The sequence below is a fragment of the Cibotium barometz genome, chromosome 49 (genome assembly GCF_041138505.1).
Source record: "Cibotium barometz isolate CiBa-2024 chromosome 49, ASM4113850v1, whole genome shotgun sequence".
Taxonomy (NCBI): Eukaryota; Viridiplantae; Streptophyta; class Polypodiopsida; order Cyatheales; family Cibotiaceae; genus Cibotium; species Cibotium barometz.
The window spans coordinates 40781625-40804869 of NC_141094.1; the positions used below are offsets into that span (position 1 = coordinate 40781625).

The following is a 23245-nucleotide window of genomic DNA, read 5'->3' on the forward strand; positions in this document are numbered from 1 at the left end:
CCCAAGAAACCTCTAGACAACCTAAGTAACCAACGTTTGATCTTGTAGGAATCACATATGTAATTTCATTGGCTATTACAATGGGTAATATTTTTGATCATGGTAGAAGAGAATGGTATGATCATAAAGTTTAAATCAACATGTCAATATCCAAAGACTAAGTTTCTATGATTGTTAGCATTGAAGCTAAGAGATTCAATAAATTTAGATATTTAAAATTCAAACACTACAAAAATCATGACAAATCGAAAAGAAGAATCATAAATGGCCATGTCCAACAGTAAATAGCAAAGATCACCCACTTGAGTGGGCCCCGGGTGTGTACGAAAAAAAATAACAAAGATCGCCACATCATGGCACCCGACTCTTCACCCATGCCCTCCAATTCACTCCTACGACCACTACCTCTAACACCACCAACCCTTATGTCTTATATAGCCATTCTCTCCCCCATAACTCTCACCCCTCTTTGTTTCTATGTTGCCACTATTGTCTTTGAGCGTACGTTTCATAACCGAATCCTTGTATCCATGCCTTAATCCCACTATCATGTTCTTTGCATCCATCACTTCTCTTGGTAAGCTCCAGTTCTTCATGCTTTTGCCTCCACCTTGCTTCCCACCTTCACACTTAATATCATGACCTCCTATTCTCTTTATAACCTACCCACTAGCAAAACCAAAAGGATAAGAAGACAAAGGGCAAGGAGCAGGAGCAATGAGAAAGAGAAAGCAAGAGGGTGAGATCAAGAAAGCAAACAAGAAAAGGAGAGGTTGACGAAAGAAAGGTAGTTTGAAAAGAGAGCATGGAAGAAGAATAGATGGAGAAAGCAAGAGGAAGGGAGAGAGAAAGCAAGAGAGCGTGGAAGAGAGAGAGTTGGAGAAAGCAAGGAAACAAGCAAAGAAGATTCAAAGAAGAGAGTAAAGAATACAGAAATGCGCAAGATGGGGCAACGGAAAGGCAAGAAAGGGCATTAGAAAAGTAGAGAAGCCAATGGGATACATTATAGATTTTAATGGTGAAAAGACATTATGCAATACCTCATAGGCCATCAGGCTGTGCTGAGATGGTTTCCCTCAATGGTGTGCTCCTCATAAACAATGATGTAGAAAGTATGCTCCTCATACGCAATGATATAGAAAATGAACTATATACGATGCTTAAATTGCAAAAGTATTTGTAGGTTTGATCCATTGAATTTCCTTGAGATAAAGGACATCTCAAAGGATGCTTGGTTACAATCACCTGAATGACATTGAAAACGGTATAGTGGTGGCTTGAAAGTTTGAAACAAGCAAATGATTGAATGATGCATGCTGTGATGATTGAATGATGCATGCTGTGGCAACCGAGCAGATGAATGTATGTATGTATGTATGGTATGGTATGGTTGTTTGGCTTGTCAACAATCTCAAGCGAACATTCAACTAGATTAAGCGTAATTTTATAACTTTTGGCTAAGAAACATATATACCTAGATGAATCCAGGAACATGCCCAAATTCACCTTACAAGAAAGTGCAATTTATAACCTCATGGTAGTCATCCACAAGGCAATAAACCATCAACTCCATCATGCACAGTATGGACTAGATACTACGATATCCACACTAACGTCATCAGTGCCCAATAGTGGGTGTAGAACTTGGTATCAATATATGCTCCCACACACCCCTTCCATGCACCCACACACACACGGCAATTATTTAAAGCATGTCATCTAGGCCTCTGTTGCCTCCTTGCAAATCACTTTCCAAAATGCAGCTTGAGGCTTTCCATGCTCTCACATTGAACTTCTCTTGAACCATGAGCAATCGTCAAAGAGTAACATGGTGAGGAGAGGTCAAATAAGCCCTTAATTATTATCTTAATCAAAGAAAAACAAGCTTTTAACAAAGCTTCTAAACAACACCCTCCAAAGCTGCCATTAGAAACTACACCTCGCTTGAAGGCTCAACACAACACGAAAAATCAGCAATTCTTACAAGTGTCACCATGACTACAACGCTTCACTTCAAATATGGTTGTCTTGTCGTTCGACGTCATAGCATAATCAATGATTATCCTCACAGCCTGGACAGCATTAAAACCAAGGATATCAGCAGACCACCACCTTGACTCACAGCCTGGACAGCATTAAAACCAAGGATATCAGCAGACCACCACCTTTACTTACACAATTAAAGCTTGAATTGGTCACATATCACAAGCAAACAGTAATTTTTTTCAGAGTACCAGTACACAGCCAAATAAAATCTTCCTTGCATCTCCATGTGTCACCGTGCACTCTGAACTACTTCAACGCACAAAACTGAGAGAGCACAAGGATGAGGAAGAAAGGAAGACAGACGACCGCAGAAGACTTGAAAACTCTCTATACTAACCTATTGCAAGGCCTATATGTTGAAAATGCAGTCGTTTTAACAGAGAGAATAGTAAGGAAAAGCCTTTAGAGAAGAACTTGGACAAAAAGATACCTGATTCTACTGCACTGCTTTAATTTGAAGCAAATTGTTCTACTTACAAGCCTGCCAAACGGTCAAGGCCAAAAATGTAAAGAGATGGTCTCCTGTAAAAACCCGGGAACAAACAGTCTCCAAAGGCCTCCACTTGCTGAAGGACACTGGCTCTTCTACTGGGCCAGGTTGATTTGCTTCAAATGTCCCCGATGCAATTGCGCTTCAGAAACCTTGGAGAGATGCAGGAAGTATGAGTTGGTTAGTAATGATGAAGACAGAATGGGGGGCTTGTGTTGTTGCTGGGGATGACGGATATGCTCTATTTTGTAAGGCCCCCTATATGAGTAGATTTGTGGTGAGCACCCGGGCACCTAGCAATTCCCAATTTAGACACTAGATGGTGGCAAAATGTGGCCACATGGTTAGAAGATGGCTTATGTAGACTTAGAACTCAACAAGTAGTGTAATGGACCTAGCTATGGCGTGACTAGCTTGCACGACTTTCCCCTTGATTGGGCCTTTCTAGAATAATTTACATAAGGCCTCGTTCACACACGTGCTTAAATGTGTGCTTATTGTCGTGCCCCCTGATCCACTACGTGTTTCCCACAACCATTCATAACGTCACAATTCCCCCCCTTAAGAAACGTTTTCGTCCTCGAAAACCACATTGGAAAGTTCTAAAACAAAATTGGGAAACCGTTTCTTCATGGTGCTTACTCTCCCATGTAGAACTCTCTTCTAAACAATCTTTCCACTTAACTAAACACTCTTTATAGATTGTATGCCTAGTTCTCTTTTCACGAGTGTTTAGTATCTTCTCTGGCTCATGTTGAATTGATTGTGTATCAATGAGTTCCACTATCTGATCATCTTGTACAAGATTATCAGATTCACCTAATCTCTTTTTGAGCCTGCTTACATGGAATATTGGATGTCCTCCACTTGTTTCTGGTAATTGGAGTTTGTAAGCCATATCTCCTACTCTTTTAGGTACTGTGAAAGGTCCACAATACCTAGGTGATAACTTTGGACATGGTCCAGTCTTCATGGTCTCAAATTGTGCAGGCACTCTTAAATAAACTTGTTCTCCTTCCTCAAGGGTAAGAGATCTCCTATGAGGATCAGCATAGGTTCTAGTTCAATCTTGAGCTTTCCTAAAACTGCTTTTAGCAAGACTTAGCATTTCATTCATATCCTCATAGGATTAGTGCAACAGTGTTTTGTTGTTCTCTCATCTCTCTCTTGGAGCTTCAGCATTTTCGTGTACATCTTTCCGCTGCCCTGTGACATGGTATGCCTCTAGACCTCGAATCGCTGATTCAAGGCTGATTTTTGCCACGTTTCCACACGAACTTGGTAGCTGTCCGAAGTGTTTCACACAGTTTTCTTCTCCAGAGGGGCAGATCTGCATTTTCTGCATTTTTTTTCTCCTCTCCACTCTTTCTATCCCACTCTCCCTCCCTACAAGTGCAACGAGCAGCTCTTGGTTGTTTTGGTCTCAATGTTTTTCAGCGGAGGTACATCATGGCACTTATTCAACCTCGAGCGGTTCAGATACCCACTCTTCCAACTTTTCCTTCAGATGCCAAGTTGGATGGCACAAACTACGACATCTGGAAAGTCATGGTGGAAGCAGTCTTGGAGACATACGATCTTCTGGAGTTCATCACTTGACCGGTCCTCCTGCCTAACCCGGACACAGTAGAGGATGAGGATACGAGGGATGCCCTTACGCACGAAGCTACTCTATGGGATCAGCTTAATGCCCCTGCTCGGTCATTCAACCTTTTGAACTCTCAAACCTCAATCATCGCTCACATCAAACGGGATACCCATGCACATGTTAACTGAAAGAGTCTCTCCGATATCTACGATCGGAAGACCACCCATGAAGAGAGTTTCCCTGGAGCTTCAAATGTTGAAGCGTTCACCCACTGATTCTATTTCCATGTGGGATCACATCAACAAACTAGAGCAATTTGAGATTTTTGGGTGCAAGAAGGAGATTTCCACTAAGGATATGGCTATCTAGCTACTTGCTCAGTTGCCCCCAAAGTATGAGAGCTTCTATTCTTCACTTCTTCGGACGAAAACCATTACATGGGATGAGTTGGTGGTGCCTATGGTCCTTGATTAGGAAAGCAGATTCAAGGATTCTTCTTCAAAGAAAGGGAACCAGGCTTTCATTGGACAGAGAGGGCCTAGCAAAGGCGAAGGTGAGGCAGCTCCCTCTAAGGACTCCAAGGACTCTAAGGATGCCCCTACTGTCCCCATTTAAGGGACAATGCCCCTTATTCTGGATGGCAATGGAGGGAAGTACACCTTGAGAGTGCTATATGTGCCAGATTTAGGATTTCATCTCCTTTCTGTACACGAGATTTGCAAATTGGGCACTAAGGTGGAACTTATGGAGGACGCTGTGATTATTTGTGACCCTCTCACTGATAGGATCCTATGGCAAGGCATAGAGGACCATGGCCTCTACAAACTCACAACTCTCTACTCTCACAGAGGTACCCGCACATGCAATTTTTGGCATGCTAGATTTGGACATCTTCATTTGAAGGCCTTGCAAAAGGCTTTTCGAGAGCAACTGGTGGATGGGTTGCTAGATGTTGGCACACGTGAGGACCCTTGTCACTCTCGTCTCATCTCAAAGGGAAACAACATCGGGAGACCTTTCCAAAGAAGACTACATGGCGAGCTACGGCACCTCTGGAATCGGTTCATGCGGATTCGTGTGGCCCGATGCACATGTCGTCTCTTGGTTCTGCCAATTATGTTTTTCTCTTGGTTCATGATTTTAGCAGGTATACCTAGGCCTATTTTCTCAAATCCAAAGACGAAACTTTCGATAGATTCCAAACATGGAGAACGTTGGCTAAGAAACAGTCGAGACACTCTGTCTTGACATTACGAGCCAACAAAGGAGGCGAGTTTACTTCTCACCAATTTAACCAATATTGTGACCTCCATGGTATTCAACGGGAGTTTGCCAACACAGGTACTCCTTCAGACAACGGCGTGGTGGAGCGCAAAAACCGAACGGTGGACAATATTGGAGCATCGGAATCTTCCTCAAATGCTTTGGGAAGACTCAGTTGCTACTGTTTTTTACATTCTAAATCGGTCCCCTACCACTGTTGTTCCAGGACAAACCCCCTTTCAAGCCTACCTTGGAAGAAAACCCTCGGTTTCACTTTCGGGTTTTTGGGTCAGATGCATTTGTTCATGTACCTCATGATGACTGGAGAAAGCTAGACGCTAAGTCCAAGCACCATATTTTGTTTGGTTACAACTCAGAATCCAAAGGTTATCGCTTCTACAATCCTGCAACCTCAAAGATCATTGTTAGCAGAGATGTGGTGGTTGATGAGACTTCATCTTCCATTGGAGTAGGGGGGGCTGATTCGACTCAGCTTCTTCTTGGTTCCTCACTAGATCCTTTTGTTCCCCTTTCTCGACTTGAACTGGCACGTCCACAAGCACCTCAGGCAAAGGAATCATCCAACATTGATCAGGAGGAGGAGATTTCGGTGGATGCTCCATAGTAGCAGTTACAAGAGATACTGTTGTATTACAGGTTGCATACAGAAGTTGTCTGTTTGCAGGTTATTTGATCGCTGCACGAAAACATGTTTGACGGAATTAATCAGATTGTTAGTGAGAAGCTGAATAAGAATAACTTCCATGCCTAGAAGTTTAGAATGACCAATTTCCTAATGGGTAAAAGATTTTGGGGTTATGTAGAAGGAGACAATGAGGAGCCTCCAGAGTTATCTGAGGAGAATGCCACTCTTACAGATATAAAGGCATTCAAGGATTGGAATCAGGGTGCAAGAAAAGTCATGTACTCGCTTTCAATTAGTGTCACAGAAACTATGATAGGACACATACAGGATGCAAACACTCTAGCAGTTGCATGGCAGAATCTGGTTCAGATGTTCCAAACTAACACAAACACATTGCTCACAAAGGTTGCCCTCAGTAAGGAATTTGAGATAACAGATCTCGGATTGCTTCACTTCTTTCTTGGATTGGAGATTTTCAGCACTTAGATGGCATATTCATTTCTCAGCAGCAGTATGTTAAAGAGAGCTGCTAGAAGCTTTCAGGATGACAAATTGTAAGCCCATCACTTTCCCCGTGGATATGGGCATCAAACTCTCCTCTTCTGAACCCGATCCAGCGGCGGCAGATCCACTTCTGTACAAGAAATTGGTTGGTTCCTTGATTTGGTTGCTCAACACATGACGTGATCGTGCATTTGTGGTAGGCACTCTCAATGCTTTCATACAAGCACCTTTGGATGTTCATTGGCAGGCCACACTCCACGTGTTGCGGTACTTGAAAGGTACCAAGGATTTTGGTATTTTCTATGGAGAGTGGGCCACTCTACGTGGTTGGAGTGACTCCGACTGGGCTAGAGATGCAGATACCCACCAACGGTCTACTACAGGGCATTACTTTACTCTTGGATCCGAAGCAATTTCATGGACAAGTAAAAAGCAGTCTACGGTGGCTCTTTCATCGACTAAGGCCTCCGGGAGTATTTACTATTGAGTGGCATGTTCAGCTGCTTGTGAGGGGATTTGGTTGCGGCAGCTACTCCAGGAGATCGGGTTTCAACAGCAGCAACCTACCCTTATCTCATGCGGCAACCAGAGTTACTTGGCTATTGCTAAGAATAGCCAAGCATATAGATATCCAGTATTTCATGTGCGGACCAAGCATATAGAGATCCAGCTGCTTGGTCCAGTGTTTCATGTGTGGACCAAGCATATAGAGATCCAGCACCACTTTGTGCGGGAGCGGATCTTGGAGGGAGACATTATCCTTGAATATTGTCTTACCTAGGACAACACTACAGACTTATTCACCAAAGGATTATCTCAGTTAGCTATTGGCGTTCATGGCAACTCCTTGAGCCTTGGGCCACCCCCAGGACTTGAGAAGGGGAGTTTGCATATATCATCTCCTGTTGGTGGCTATTCTGGTGTCTACGGGGGCCCTTCCCATGCTCACGCACTCCCCTATTTTTTATGGGTCTCTCATGTGGGCTGCCCACCCCATTTATGGCTTTTATGCCTATTTCCCTATTTTCAGGTCGTGTAGGAGTTTAGGAGGGAGTCAGCCAGCTCATATGACCAACTTAATAGCTCATATGGCCATATGAGCTGGCCGACTCCCTCCTAAACTCCTACACGACCTGAAAATAGGGAAATAGGCATAAAAGCCATAAACAGAGTGGGCAGTCTACATCAGAGGCCCATAAAAAATAGGAAAAAATAGCAGAGTGCCTGAGTATGGGAAGGGCCCCCGTAGACACCAGAATAGCCACCAACAAGGTATGATATATGCTAACAGGCCCAACCTGCAAATAACGCAGCTGCTCATGCCTACTCTCCACCTTTTGGTGATATGACGTTGGATGAGACAAATTACACTCTTTGGAGGTTCAAGATCACATCCATTCTCGATTCATGTGGATTGTGGGAAACCGGAATAGGGATTGATGCAAAGCCAGGTCCTACTCGGGATCCAACAGATTCATTACAAACCATATGCCAAATCCTGCTCTTGCTTTGGCATGGAGGCAAAGGAATGCAGATACATCATGTGTCATCATCACTAGCGTCACGGATTCAATGATGACCCTGATTCACAAGAGATGCATTTTAAAGCCATAGATAGCGGTGACGTTGCATTCTCCGCAAATGCAAAAAAAGGCAAGGGAAAGGACTCTGGTAACCACTTTTTCGAAGCTTGAACTTGTACACTCTTGGAATCTAAGTGCCCTACCCTATCTAAGCATACAACGCACACAGGTTCCAAAAAAGAAGAACAAATTTGCAGGTTTCCTAGGCTCTGATACCAACTATAAAACACTTGCACCTATGTGCTAAGGTTTTCCAAAGATAGAAAGAAGAGTGCGGCAAAATCACACATACAGCACACGCAAGTGTCCTAAACTACTACTCTATATTATATACAAGAAAGAAGTAACACAACTGAAATTCAAGTACAAGATGTGGCTAAGCATGAAGTAGTCAAATCATAGCCTTGTGACCTATTGTACACTCCTGGCTAACACTTTGCCTACAGAGAAACACTCTGAAGTCATTGAGGAAAGCAAATGAATATGATCATTTTGCTACCCACATATATATATGCACCAATGCTCCTAGTAGGTCAGTAGTCTTGTTGTCAACCAGGTGTGCCTAACTGCCACGTAATCAGTACCACGTCACCACTGCCACGTCATCACTACCACATGTCACTTGCGCTGTCCGACTTTGCTCGTTGGCTGCTATCTGATATCTGGCTTTGCCCTATATAATTGTAGGTGTGTTACATTCACGCTCTCTTCTTGCACGGGTGGACAAGTTTGAAAATGGGCATCTCATATTTAAAATGTTTCATACATATTATAAGTTAGACATCCAATCTTTTATGTGATGTGAAACAAATTACTCACGAGCGTGGAAATTTTGGATATTTTGCACATTATTGGGACAAGTGTGTGTGTGTGCATTTGGCATGTGGTTTATGGTGGTGTGGACACACATTTGGGGCAAGTGTGTATGCATTACTTTGACAAGTGACATTATGAGGTGTGGAAACACATTTGAGGCAACTTTGTGTGGAACCTCTAGTTTTGGCAACTCTTCTCTATTCTTGGTAGTTCTAGATATGGCTCACTGCCACCTCTACAAGCTGCCCTAATGTTGGTTTCTCTTTCTCACATTTAGCAGGAGTCCTGATACCGATCCTCTTGTATGCAGATGATATTGTTCTTATTTCTGATTCACCAGAGGGACTACAAAGGCATTTGGATGCATTACGGGCCTTTTGCGCGAGGACCAGGACCTCACTGTGAACCTTGGAAAGACCAAGGTCATGATCTTTAACACCTCCCCACAATGGATAAGTAGATCTGCATTACAATTTACATACAATGGAGAGCCTGTGGAGTATGTTACCTCATATGTATACCTTGGGATCACTTTTGCTGGACCTCGGTTCTCGATGCGGAAGGCGGCCAAAACTAGATTGATGAGGGGATATGCAACCCTTGGCTCGCTAGAGAGGCAATGCTCACAGATACAGTTTCAGGAGCCAATGACAAAGCTTTGGCTATTTCATACTCTAGTTACACCTACAGTGCTGTATGGTGCCCCCATCTAGGGTCCCAGCTTATACCACAGGAGGATACAAAGGAGAGAGCCAGCAAAGACAGATACAAAGGAGGCATATGATGGGTGGAAGCCGATGGAGAGGCCCCTAGTGGCGATGATCTCGGGCATGATTAGGAGTAAGCCATCAGTGCCACATGAGATTGTGCGAACAGAGATGGGGGCTGCATTAGTAGTGACAGAGGCTCTGTTCCAGACAATGACATACTGGCACAAGCTATGGGAGCTTCCACTAGATAGATATCCTCAACTAGCCCTAGAGTCCTCGAGACAGCTGACACTCCAGGGAGATACATAGTGCTGGTATGCACACGTAGGCACTTGGTTTGGCATGCACGGCATGCAGATGGAGGCACTCCCCCCGTTCCAGTACAGCAGAGGCCCCATCTTTTGCTCTTAGCCACACAGAGCGGAACAGGGTTATCACGAAGGACATTGTCAAACTGGATACTCAGAGGACATGGAGTTCACGTAGTTGTCCACTAGGGATGAAGATGGCCTTCTATAGAGATCACCTCCTATGCCTAACAGAGGATGGCTTCATCATCCGCCCATGCTACATGGACACACACGTACCTTTTGGGGTGAGATGTGCGATCGGCCAGATCCACACCTCGTCCCACCAGCTCAGAGTGGAGAATGCCAGATATGGGCCCAGGGCAGCCGCACCAGAGGACAGGATATGCCAGCTCTGTCACACAGAGGCCGAGACAGAGGATCAGTACATATGCCGATGCCCTGTACTATTGAGATTTGGGGGAGGTTCCAGTGTCTCTTCCGGGCTGGGTTCAGACCACTTTCAAGGATCATGGACTTCCCGGATCAGAGATGCCTGGGACTTTTTCTTCTAGAGCTCCGTAGACACAGGGAGTCCTTAGTGAGATCCAGATCAGCTGTACTTGCTCGAGGACTAACACAGAGAGCTCTCACCGACTTCTTCCAGACCAGCGCTCCGAGGGCCGATCCACCACCATACCTGGACCACAGGCTAGTGCAAGAGCTCGGCCGAGAGGTGTGACACTCGACAAAGCCACTGAGTTATGCAGAGCTCGATGCCCCAAACGCCATGGCCCTTGCCCACGGCCACGCCACCATAGGAGGATCCGGGCCATCATCTCCCATCATCGTAGGACCTTCTCGCGCCAGCTCAGTTTTACCACCTTGAGCACCATGTCATAGCGGCCCATGAGGGATGCATTAGGGTGATATGAGAGCTCTTTGCTCATGTACCTAAATCAGATTTTATAGTTCTAGATTTTTGTTATCTTTCTTTATTACTATTTTGTACCCAAGATGATGTACCTCATGGATATGATGTAACCTTTTGGTCTCATAGGTCATTTTGGCCTTTTGAAGACCTTAATACAACTTTCTATCTTTCTTTCTTTCTAGAAGGTTGCCCATGAAGTATATCGTCTTTGGACTCTTCTGAATGCTTCCATCACAGAAACCTTGAAGCAAGCTCTCTACTTGATTTGAGGCACAGTCACAGGAACAGCCATTCCTTGTGGTGATTTGAGGCACAATCACATGTAAAGCCATTCCTTGTGGTTTGGAACGGCAGAACGGCAGAACCCTTTCATGTGTAACACCGGGACGGCTAGGAACGACTGCTAACGTGGCATGCATTTGTGAATGGTCGTGCCATTTCGGGAACAGCGTTCCTGTTTCTGGAACGGCCATTCCATGTGACAGCCTGGCACATGCAACGGCTATCATGCTGCGATTTAAGATATCAAAGGTACCTAATACCTTCAAACGGGTACTTGACCTGTTGATAAGGGCTGAATGAAAAACAACAGGCTGCTACTTTATGTGCGCTCCCTAGGATTGAACAGAGACTCGAGCTCCTTCCGAGTTCACAGGCCGTCCTTGATTCCTTCTCACAGGCCATACACAACAATGAGCAGTGTGTTCCTCCTCATCATCACTTTCATCTTCTTCTCCTTCAATCATCAATCATTCAATGGCACCTAGAGCTTCAAGCAACAAGCAATCCAAAAAGCAAGCTACTTGGTCATGGTGGGAAGAGGTGGACTGTGATGAGCCATATGCAAGTGGAGGTGCTAGGAAATGGAAGTGCACGTACTGCAAGAAAGCAATACGTGTGCGAGCTCATTTGATGCATGATGTCACGATTGTGACTAACTCTCTTAATCTCTCCTTAATTACTCATTAATCTCTTATTAACTGAAAGGACACCTGTGAAGGGTCACACCCTTACACATGGGTCACTATCAAAGGACATGTCTATTCATTAAAAGGCACACCCCTAAGTCCAAAGGACATAACCGTTGACTCAAGAGTCACACCCCTTCCTAGGGATGTGTCTCTTCATTTGTACCCTTTCGGCCTCTATTTAAGAAAGGCCCCTGTCTCAATGCAAACAATCTCAATCTTTCTATCAGCATTTGTCTTATGTTTGTTAATTAAGTCTTAATCATGTTAATAAAGCTATAAAAGCTTTACAGTGGTATCAGAGCAAACTTTTTTCCGCCCTGTGAGATGCCCAAACCCTAACCCTAAAATCAGTCCAAACCCTAACCCTAAAATCAGCCCGCCCAAACCCTAAAATTGGGTGTAGCAAGTGTTGAATGGAAGAGCAGGAGAGAATGCCCCATTTAATTCTACCCAATTTTGCCAATTTTGCTTGATTAAGCATTTTCCTAATTTTCTATTTTTAAAAAAAACGATGGGAAGCAGAGAAGCAGAAACTCACATCAAAGTGCTTGTAGTATGCCTGTATTCTACTGGAGGCCCTCATCGCATCTTTTCGGGCTGCATTTCTCTCCACGCAGGGTCGCCACCCTTCGATCTTGCCTCTTCACGTTTTTTTTTAAAAAAAACGTAACGTTTCACATTAACAAAAAAAAAAAAAACAACCAAATAGCCTTATGACATAAGGCTTATACTAAGCCTTATTACTTATTACACGTGGCTCTACCAGCCACGTAAAGCAGCCACCCAACGGCAACCCGCCAGCGCACGCAAGGAAACCGACCGACCAGCGCATCAAAAAAAAAAAAAAGAGAATGGAAGAACTCAACGTGAAGCCGCCGGCCAGCGATTATTAAAAAAAAAAATTGAAAGGAGCACCCCACGGCCAGCAATCAGCACATTTTCAAAAAAAAAAAGAAACCCACCTGCGGTCTATGATGGTGTTCTCCGCGGTGTGACGGCTACCTTGGTGCTTCTTCTCCAGCGATATTATGGCAACCTACTTCAGGTGTGATCTTTCCATTTTCTTGGGTATACATATTTCACCTCAAGTGGAGTATTAACATATCAGCAACCTGCCATTTATTCTTTTTGGGCTCTCCACTCTTCCGGGGCCAATACCTTTTTTTTAAAGGGATCACGTGGACACACACTACCCTCTTCTCCGACGGCTTATGGCAGAGGAAACCTATGACTTCAGTTATTTACAGGATACACCCTCTCAGTCCATAGTGCCCTCTCCTACCCGTGTTTCTCCACCAGCCCCAACCCCTGTTAGAGTGAGTGTGCCCCCTTATGTCCAGCCCACTCATTACCGAATACAGATAGCCATACCGACTTCTCACCTCCGAGAATTCGACGTGTGGGTGATACGTGTTCGCACTTCTGCACAAGATCTGGATCACTATTGTTTTATGCTCAGGCGTCATCCTTATCTGGGTGCTATTCTACCCGAGTGTAGCATCATCTTTCATGAATATTGCACTTATTCTGAAGACATTTATCCATCTTCATTCACGGTGCGCCCCTCTACACCGGATTATACACCTTTGACACCTGTAGCTGTCCCTACTCCTGTACCTTCTTCTCCAGTTGCAGACTCTCGTGAGAGCCCAGTACCAGAGGATCGCCCTTACTATACTGGATGGTCTATAGCCGCTTCACCAGTACGTAGCCTTCCTTCTCGGGATTTACAGATGCCGCACCCTCCAGCCGATGGTTCTTACTAGAGCCCAACGGCGTGATCAGCAGCAAAAACCCCCTGAGCCTCATCATCTGGAAGCCTCTACATCAACATCTCCTCTCATGGCAGAACCTGTTGACATACCAGCCCCTCCGGAATGGAGTCCGCTTTACAGCAACTCCAACAACAGTTCCAACAGCAACTCCAGGAGTCTATGGCATCCTTGGCCTCTCAGATCCAGCAGCTTCACACGGATCGCCAATCCAACACAAGTTCTGTACCAGCAGCAGATGTTTCAGCAACAGTACCAGAAGATGAAGACGTCATTCCTTCCGAGGTAGAAGGTGACGACCTTAAAACTCTTTATCGTCTTTTGCAAGCCAGTAAAACAAAGAAATTGGAAATTAAACCCCCCGACTCTTATGGTGGTCAGCGCAATAAGCGCATCTTAGACCAATGGCTCTACAAACTGCAGTTATACTTTGAATCCATGACCCTTTCTGATTCCAAAAAGGTGACTTTTGCGGTATCCCTCCTCAAAGACACTGCTTTATTATGGTGGCAACGACGACAGCACTCTGGAAAAACGGTTACAACGTGGGAAAAATTCGAGCGGGTCCTCCGTAAGCAGTCCATGCAAAGGTCTTCTCCAAAATTGATCTTAAGTCTGGATATCATCAAATTCGCATTCGCGAAGGTGATGAATATAAGACAGCTTTTCGCACAAAATATGGTCATTACGAGTACCTGGTCATGCCATTCGGGTTAACCAATGCCCCTGCAACATTTATGAGTCTGATGAACGATCTTTTTCGTCCTTTTTTGGACAAGTTCGTCATTATTTATCTCGACGACATCCTGGTGTTCAGTCGCAATATGGAAGAACACAAGGCACATCTTAAGATCGTTTTCCAAGTGCTTCGAGACAATGCTCTTTATATTAATCCAGGCAAAAGTGAATTTTTCAAGACATCCTTGGAATACCTTGGACATGTTGTTTCAGCAGACGGAATTTCCGTGGATCCAAAGAAAATACAGGTTATTGTCAATTGGCCAACTCCCACAAACATCCATGATGTTCGTTCTTTTTTGGGACTTGCCAACTTCTATCACACAAAGGTTCATCGATTTTCCGAAATAGCTGCTCCTCTCACTGAACTTTTAAAGTCCGCTCCTGCATTCCAATGGACTGAAGCCGCAACAGAAGCTTTTGAAAATTTAAAGACAGCTTTGACAACAACTCCTGTCATGGCTATTCCAGACCCTACTCTCCCCTTTGATGTTTACACGGATGCTTCTGATATTGCCACTGGTGCCGTCTTAATGCAACAAGGACGTGCTATTGCGTTTGACAGTCATAAGCACTCTGCAATTCAAGGAAGATACCCGGTATATGACAAGGAATTTTTAGCTATTGTTCATGCCTATCGAGCATGGAAACATTATCTCCTTGGTGCAGATTCAGTGGTGAAAACAGATCATCATTCTTTGAAATATATCTTCACGCAGCCAGTTATGAATGCTAGGCAAGCACGTTGGGTCGAATTCTTAGCCAATTTTCATATGACAATTGAGTATGTTCCTGGTCTTACCAATGTGGTTGCGGATGCCCTCAGTCGTATGCTATCAGCTTCGGTCTTGGCTATTTCTACAGTTGAAATGGATACACCTCAAAGTTTCAAGGACCGTTATTCAACAGATCGTGATTTTGGAAATGCATTTCGAATTCTCAATTCTCAGAATGCAACTCCTTCCGACTTAAAGATTTATGGCGCATATACAATAGTGGATGATTTATTATATTATCAGGACCGTATTTGTGTACCTCATGATACTCATGTTCGAAGAGTATTGGTGAAAGAACATCACGAGGTCACTTATGCTGCACACCCAGGCATCAACAAGACTTATCGTCTTTTGACAGCTACATACTATTGGCCTCAAATGAAGCAAGATGTTTAAGTTTGTTACAGCGTGTCTCTCGTGCCAACGTATGAAAGCTAGCAGACAAGTTCCAGCTGGTCTTCTTCAACCACTTCCAGTTCCAAATGAACGCTGGGAAAGTGTTAGTATGGATTTTATCACTTCATTGCCACGTTCTTCTAAAGGCAATACACAGATTCTTGTGGTGATTGATAGATTTTCTAAAATGGCACATTTCATCCCATGCAAGAAAGCAGCTCAAGCTTCAGATATTGCAGTATTGTTTATACAATATATCTTCAAACTTCACGGATTGCCAAAATCTATAGTTTCGGATCGAGATCCAAAGTTTACAGGACATTTCTGGACTTCGATATTCAAGTCTCTTGGTACAAATTTACTCTTTAGCTCTGCTTATCATCCTCAGACAGATGGCCAAACGGAACGAGTTAATCAAATTCTGGAAGAAATGCTGCGACATTATGTTCAGTCTCGATTAGCTTCATGGGAAGAATATTTACCGTTGGTAGAATTTGCTTATAACAATTCTTATCATTCAGCTATTGGAATGACAGGCCATACTCCCCTTATTCCTGCCAACTTTGTTCTTCAACATAAAGTGGCTTTAGCAGATCACCTCATTCAAGAAATGCAAGATATTCTATTACAGATAAAGGATAAGATGGTCAGCGTCCAAGAGCAATATCAACGCACAACTAATAAGCGTCGTCGACACATTGAATTTCAAGAAGGAGACTTGGTATTATTATATATTGCCCCTCATCGATACAAGACAGTGAAATCAGTTTTTCCAAAGCTTCGCCCAAGATATTATGGACCCTTTCGTATTATTAAGAAGAACTCATCTCTCAGTTATAAGTTGGAGTTACCACCTTCTTGGGGTAGAATTCATCCAACTTTTCACATTTCGTGGCTTAAGAAGTTTGTGGACGGTGATTCTCCAGTTTTAGATCATTTGGATTATGTTCCAGAAATCGCATACTCTTAATTCCAGAGATAATTCTTGATGTCAGACAGAAAGAAACAAGACATAAACTCACTACAGAATTTTTGGTTAAATGGAGAGATCTTGATGATTCTGACTCTACTTGGCAAAGTGATGAAGACTTACAGGAATATCTAGAACTTCTTCGGGAATTCTTTCAAAGACAACCATCTCTTCTCAACCGGAGTCTTATTTTAAGTGGGAGGGAATGTCACGATTGTGACTAACTCTCTTAATCTCTCCTTAATTACTCATTAATCTCTTATTAACTGAAAGGACACCTGCGAAGGGTCACACCCTTACACATGGGTCACTATCAAAGGACATGTATATTCATTAAAAGGCACACCCCTAAGTCCAAAGGACATAACCGTTGACTCAAGAGTCACACCCCTTCCTAGGGATGTGTCTCTTCATTTGTACCCTTTCGGCCTCTATTTAAGAAAGGCCCCTGTCTCAATGCAAACAATCTCAATCTTTCTATCAGCATTTGTCTTATGCTTGTTAATTAAGTCTTAATCATGTTAATAAAGCTATAAAAGCTTTACACATGAACCCGGCCATGATGTTGCTTTCTGCCAATCGATTCCAATAGAGGAGGAGGAGGAGTTACAGGAAAGGTTCGAAGCACAGGTGTTTCAAGCTCCACCTACAAGGTCTATGGCTGTAAATCTCTCTTTTTTTGCTTCTAGTGCATCTAGTGGTACTTATGCAGCAAAGGCTGGGAGTACCGGCTCTACTCCGGGTAATAAAGCACAAATCAAGAACTTTGGCTATTATTAATAATATTTAATAAAAAGGCAAAAGCAAAGTAAAAGGCAAAAGCAAAGCAAAAACATCACTTTTTGGCAAAAAGTTAAGGCTTCCACAAGTATAAAAGAAGCATGAGCCTCTCTTGAGCATCAAGCTGAAGAAGAACCTCTTCATCGCATTGCCATCTTCATTGAAGCGTGGAGATTATCTTGTTCATCATCATCTATGAACCAAATCATGGAGTTTTTCACCGCTGCTTCAAAGCGCCTCCATCAACCGTAGTGCCACGTCATCATCTTTCCGTACAACTACGGATGTACCGCCATTCGGACTGTACGGACTGAAATTTTTAAAAACCCTAAAACTACTCCAAAAACCCTAAAAAGTGCATTTTAGAGGTTTTTATCGCCTGAAAACCATTAAAACAGGTTTTATATCAGTTTTCTTGCAAGAAAGAGCTTTTCCATGGTTTTCTTCATGGACAAGGCTATAGGAGTTGTGGCAACATGGGATGAGTGTGTGTTTCCTGGACTTAGATTTGAAAATGGACATAGAGCTTGGACATGGAGAACTTGGGCATAGAGCTTGGGCATGGCACATGAAACTTGGACATAAACATGGAACTTGGACATATAGCTTGGGCATGAAGCTTGGACATAAACATGGAGCTTGGACATGAACATGAAACCTATACATATAGCTTAGGCATGAAGCTTGGACATGAACATGGAGCTTGACATAGAGCTTGCACATGAAACATAGAGCTTAGACATGGAGCTTGGATTTTGGACTTGAATCTACATTTGGATTTGGAACTAGAATTTGGATACGAACTTGGACTTGGATACGAACTTGGACTTGGATATGAACTTGGATTTGGATATTGGATCCGGTACTAGCCCCGTGAGAGATACTTGTGGGTCATCCCCGTGGTGTGCTCGGCATCAAAGATCTTGTGCCTCGACATCGACATCGACTTGGATATACTACATCAGCATATCTGTTTGTTTTGTATTCATTGATTGTATTGATCCTCGCCAATGTTCCCGTGGATTGTTCCTGAATAAATTCAGGAAAGGGGGTAGGGCCTATTCCCCGCTCAATGTGGTGTTCTGTGCAAGATCCCTATTCCCTTCTCTCTCCCCTCTCTATATCTCTATCTCTTGGGACACGCGGTTGAGTCTATCATGGCACACCCCGCTGGGCTTACAGTGGTATGAGAGCAGGATTTCTCTTGAAGAAACTTTCTTGGGGTGACAGAGCCATGTCGAGAGAAGAGGGAAACCAAGGGTCTAATGAAGGGAACAACTATCAGGCCGATCTAGGACTTCAGGATAAGAACTAGGGTCGTTGATCCATTACTCATGAGACCGCAACCATGTCATCAGAAGAGTACAATGACTTTCAACAGTTCAGACAATTTCTCAAAGACGAAGAATTCCTTGCTTGGAGAACCAAGAGGGAACGGGACCAAAGAAGGGCTCGAATGTTTGAAGATTTCATCAAGGACCGAGCCACCAAAGCCAAGGGAGTTGAAGCTGCTAAAGATTATCTCAGAAGGATCTAGAGCTACTTGGTGTATTTCTTGTGTGGAGGAGACAAGGTGGCTACTCATAGGCCTGCTATCTTAGATGCCACTTCTTCGGAACAGGTAAAGGAAAGAAGTGTCCATTGCATACTAATGTATGTTTGAATTTCTTTGATTTTGTGTGCTATTTTTGATGTATGGCAATGCTTGGATTTATGGCATGTGACAGTCCACTGGGCTCCGGACTACCTAGCCAGTACCTAGAATACCCAGTAGACGTGAATGATGCATAATTATTTGTTGACTAGCTTGTGTCTAGTTTTTGCAAAAGGTAAGTATGCATTTATTTTATCTAAGACGCGACACGCCATGAAGATGTACCCTCAAGAACAAGGACATCGATCAAAGAAAAGGCATTAAGATGTTGCCAGATGAGCAGATGACACCACAGATATGGGGAAAGACCAGATGCACAAGCTCACCAGATGGGACTAGTACCTTGAAACACATGGATGTACTTGATGTACCTTGAAACATATGGATGTACTTAATGAACCAGGAACGTATGAATATACCAGGGACATATGGATGTACTTAGAAGATATGGACATGCTTGGAACACTTGCGGTCCGCAGTTGAGGACAAGTGCCATATAAGAGGGAGGGAATGAAACTATTTGGCCCTCCGAGCTCTTTTTCACATGATGGAACTCTTTCCCGGACACATGGACAAGTTGGTGGACACATGGAAATAGGGTTCTTAAAACTAGCACAGGAAAAAAGCACCAATCTTGGTCAAAAAGCAAGAAAAAGCAAAAAAAGTCAAACTATGTTGACCAAAAGCTGAAGGCACCATTGGAAAGAGGGCATCGAACTGGACAAAAAGGCTAAAGGCCACTCTTTCAAAAAGCAACTCCATGGCCAAAAAGCAAGGCCCTGAAGTTGTAAAAGCACAAATCAAGAACTTTGGCTGATAATATTTAATAAAAAGGCAAAAGCAAAGCAAAAGCATCACTTTTTGGCAAAAAGCAAGGCTTCCTCGAAGTATAAAAGAAGCATGAGCCTCTCTTGAGCCTAAGTTGAAGAAGAACCTCTTCATCACGTTGCCATCTTCGTTGAAGCGTGGAGATTATCTTCTTCATCATCATCTATGAACCAAATCATGGAGCTTTTCATCGTTGCCCGCTGATTTCAGAGCGCCTCCATTAACTACAATGCCACATGATCATCTTTCCGTACGACTGTACGGATCCGTACAGTACAACCATATAGGCATGTATGGATTCAAATTTAAAAACCCTAAAACTACTCCAAAAACCCTAAAAAAGTGCTTTTTGGAGGTTTTTATCGTCCAAAAACCATTAAAACAGGTTTTATATCAGTTTTCTTGTTGCGAGAAAGAGCTTTTCCATGGTTTTCTTCATGGACAAGGCTATAGGAGTTGTGGAGATTACTCATGGGATGAGCGTGTTTCTCGGACTTGGATTTGGACTTGGACATAGAGCTTGGACATGGAGAACTTGGGCATAGAGCTTGGACATGGCACATGAAGCTTGGACATAAACATGGAACCTTGACATATAGCTTGGCATGAAGCTTGGACATAAACATGGAGCTTGGACATGAACATGGAACCTGAACATATAGCTTGGGCATAAAGCTATAAAAACATGGAGCTTGGACATGAACATGGAACTTGCACATAGAGCTTGGACATGGAACATATAGCTCGGGCATGGAGCTTGGACATGAACAAGGAACATGGACATAGAGCTTGGACATGGAACATAGAGCTTAGACATGGAGCTTGGATTTTGGACTTTGATCTAGGTTTGGATCTGGAACTAGAATTTGGATACGAACTTGGACTTGGACATGAACTTGGATTTGGATTCATTGGATTTGGATATTGGATCTAGTACTAGCCCGGTGAGATATACTTTTGGGTCATCCCCGTGGTGTGCTCAGCATCAAAGATCTTGTGCCTCGACATACATCGACATCGACTTGGATATCCTACATCGGCATATCTGTTTGTTTTGTATTCATTGATTGTATTAATCCTAGCCAATGTGCCCGTGGATTGTTCTTGAATAAATTCCTGAAAGGGGGCGGGGCCTGTTCCCCACTCAATGTGGTGTGCTGTGCAGTGCAAGATCCCTATTACCTTCTCTCTCTCCCCTCTCTCTCTATATCTCTATCTCTTGGACACGTGGTTGAGTCTGTCACGGCACGCCCCACCTGGCTTACACTTTCCTCCCTTTAAAAATCTCACATTACAGCTTGATGTTCCCTGTCTGACCTAGCCCCCAATGTGCTCGTGTGCAAGTAGAAGGAAGTATGATCCATGTAATTGTCAAGTAGTTGCAACAGAGGCTCAAATACTCTGGTGGATTTATAAGGATTGCTTTATCCCAAATCACTCAAGACAGCAATAAATAGCACACATGCGGAGACATGTGTGGAAGAACTAAGTAAGGTAGAAACCTTTATACTCATTTAGTCATGATGGCTTGCCTTCCAACATTCATTTGGTCGTAAAGTCCCTTTACGGGCCATGGGATCTCAACCTATCTGGACCTAGCCTAGTATGTTCGCATGCATCTGTAAAGGATATGGTGATGCATGTAAAGGTTACACCCCCCTCTTACTTATCTTAAAGCAAAAGGGTGGAGGCAAATGCCCCCTCCAATCTACAACCATTAAAATTAAAAAAAAAACTTCATGTACATGGTAGATATGATACTTCTGTCTTATTTTGCGCAATAACTGCCAGAGCATGCATGGTACCGGAAATATAAATGTACACCACTAACCTTATCTTTGCTGGCTAATTTGTGCTTGGAAAGCATCTCATTGAGATATTGATCATGCTGAAAGAAACCCACGGCACTTAAACATACAAAAAACAATTGGGGTTTTTAAGGAGTTACCACAATCACATATTCGAGTGCAACACCTTTGAAATGTTTAGTCGGGAATGAGGTACTTACAGCATAGTCGATGACGTGTTTACTGCTGATTTTCTGCTTGTCGTTGCAAAAGTTACATCTAATCTGAGCATGTATACAAGTCAATGAATGTACACACACATGCACACGCGTGACGCATTAGTTATTACTTCAAAGTAAATCAACCAATTTTCCCTTTGAAGGCACTTTTCCTTATACAATGCAGACTCTCGTATTTAATTACATAAATTTTCCCTTACGGGCCAGGCTGCAAAAATAAATTGTGTGTGTGTGTGTGTGTGTGTGTGTGTGTGTGTGTGTGTGTGAGAGAGAGAGAGAGAGAGAGAGAGAGAGTTAAACATGTCACGTGGGAAAACCTGCTCAAAGATGAGCATCTCATTTGCAGCATGTTGTGCGTATGTTAGTAGGATGCGAAGGGCTTTATCTGCAAAACTCACAGATAAAAACTGCCCAATAAATACCTTTATGATTCAACAAAAACAAAACCCTTCCTAATAAAATATGTCCAAAAAAAAAGCATGTTAATTAATCTCCGGAAATCATTTTTTACTAGTCTTCTCGGAAAAATAAGAGCACTTAATTTTCTTCTCAGAAAAAATGGGCATTTAATTTTACCAACACTTGGCAAGGAGAATTCTTCTGTGCATTTCTGAAGCCAATCAAGGTGCCCTTGGTCGAGGGTTAAATCGATCTCTACTTTCTTCTTATCAAGAGCAGAGCTCTGCAAAGCCCGCACGCGCGCGCGCACACAGAGTAAACCCTAGCTAGCAATAGAAGCCACAGTAGAAAACCAGACAGACATTGAAACCCACAACACAGAACACAGACCCTAGTTTTGTTTCTGCTTAAGCGTTACCTTGAGGCTCTTCTTGTTGTTGTTGTAGTAGGCATGATAAGCAAGAAGAGAGATGCAAAACCCACCAAGTGCTATGCTCGCTAAAAACAAGCAGCTTCTGGGTTCCATGGATTTTCTGGCATAAGCTTGTGTGAAAGCCTCATGTGAATTCCGTTTTATATATCCACACACATCGGGACGGAGAGGAAACGCCAAGTGGCGAGATTGTCTCCTATCTGCATGCGACTTTTAGTCTATCTAAGGGTCCGGTCACATGTGACCGGCAGGGCGGACATGTGGTCTGGTAGATGAAGGCGTCATCCAGCTTGTTCACAAAGGGCAGAGGGCAAGCATATGTATTAACAAGCCCACACCTAATTTCAACAAGGGGCCCTACCCAGAGCTGCACCCATTGGATCCTCCCCTCACCCACACCTGTCCGTTATTCATTGTGCGCGTCTCAGCTCAATATCCCGGATAATCTTCTGCTAAACGTGTTCGAGATGTGCCATGCACAAGGAGGATCGCCAATAAGTGCTTGCCATACTGGAAAGGTGAACGTGTCCTCCTATCGGACCTAAAAGCCTGCCCCCATACACCTACCATATTGGCTAGGGGGGGGAGACAAGATGAGCTTCCCTTTCCAACATAGCCCTCCTCCCATTGATTCG

At 43.5% G+C, this 23245-nt stretch overlaps 1 protein-coding gene across 2 annotated transcripts; it reads right to left on the reverse strand.

Annotated features, from left to right (window-relative positions):
* Positions 1-1749: 1749 nt before the first annotated feature.
* LOC147610589 (uncharacterized) lies at positions 1750-22788 on the reverse strand. Of its 2 annotated transcripts, none has more exons than XM_086786464.1 (6): positions 22596-22785; positions 22355-22460; positions 22096-22163; positions 21761-21823; positions 21584-21640; positions 1750-2072 (listed from the first exon to the last, which is right to left on the reverse strand). In XM_086786464.1, the coding sequence occupies exons 1-6, from the start codon at positions 22701-22703 to the stop codon at positions 1971-1973; spliced, it is 504 nt and encodes a 167-aa protein (XP_086642590.1). In that variant the 5' UTR covers positions 22704-22785; the 3' UTR covers positions 1750-1970. The 2 variants fall into 2 exon arrangements, with proteins under 2 accessions (XP_086642590.1, XP_086642591.1); XM_086786465.1 differs by having other exon boundaries at positions 1837-2125; positions 22596-22788.
* Between the last annotated feature and the right edge of the window lie 457 nt (positions 22789-23245).

Bases quoted from the DNA above. Each gene is read 5' to 3' on its own strand.
- LOC147610589 (XM_086786464.1), bottom strand. From the start codon at position 22,703: ATGGAACCCAGAAGCTGCTTGTTTTTAGCGAGCATAGCACTTGGTGGG. The intron at 22,164-22,354 runs GTAAAATTAAAT...TGAGTTTTGCAG, and splicing joins ATTCTCCTTGCCAAGTGTTG to ATAAAGCCCTTCGCATCCTA. The intron at 21,824-22,095 runs GTTTTCCCACGT...ATACATGCTCAG, and splicing joins AGATGCTCATCTTTGAGCAG to ATTAGATGTAACTTTTGCAA.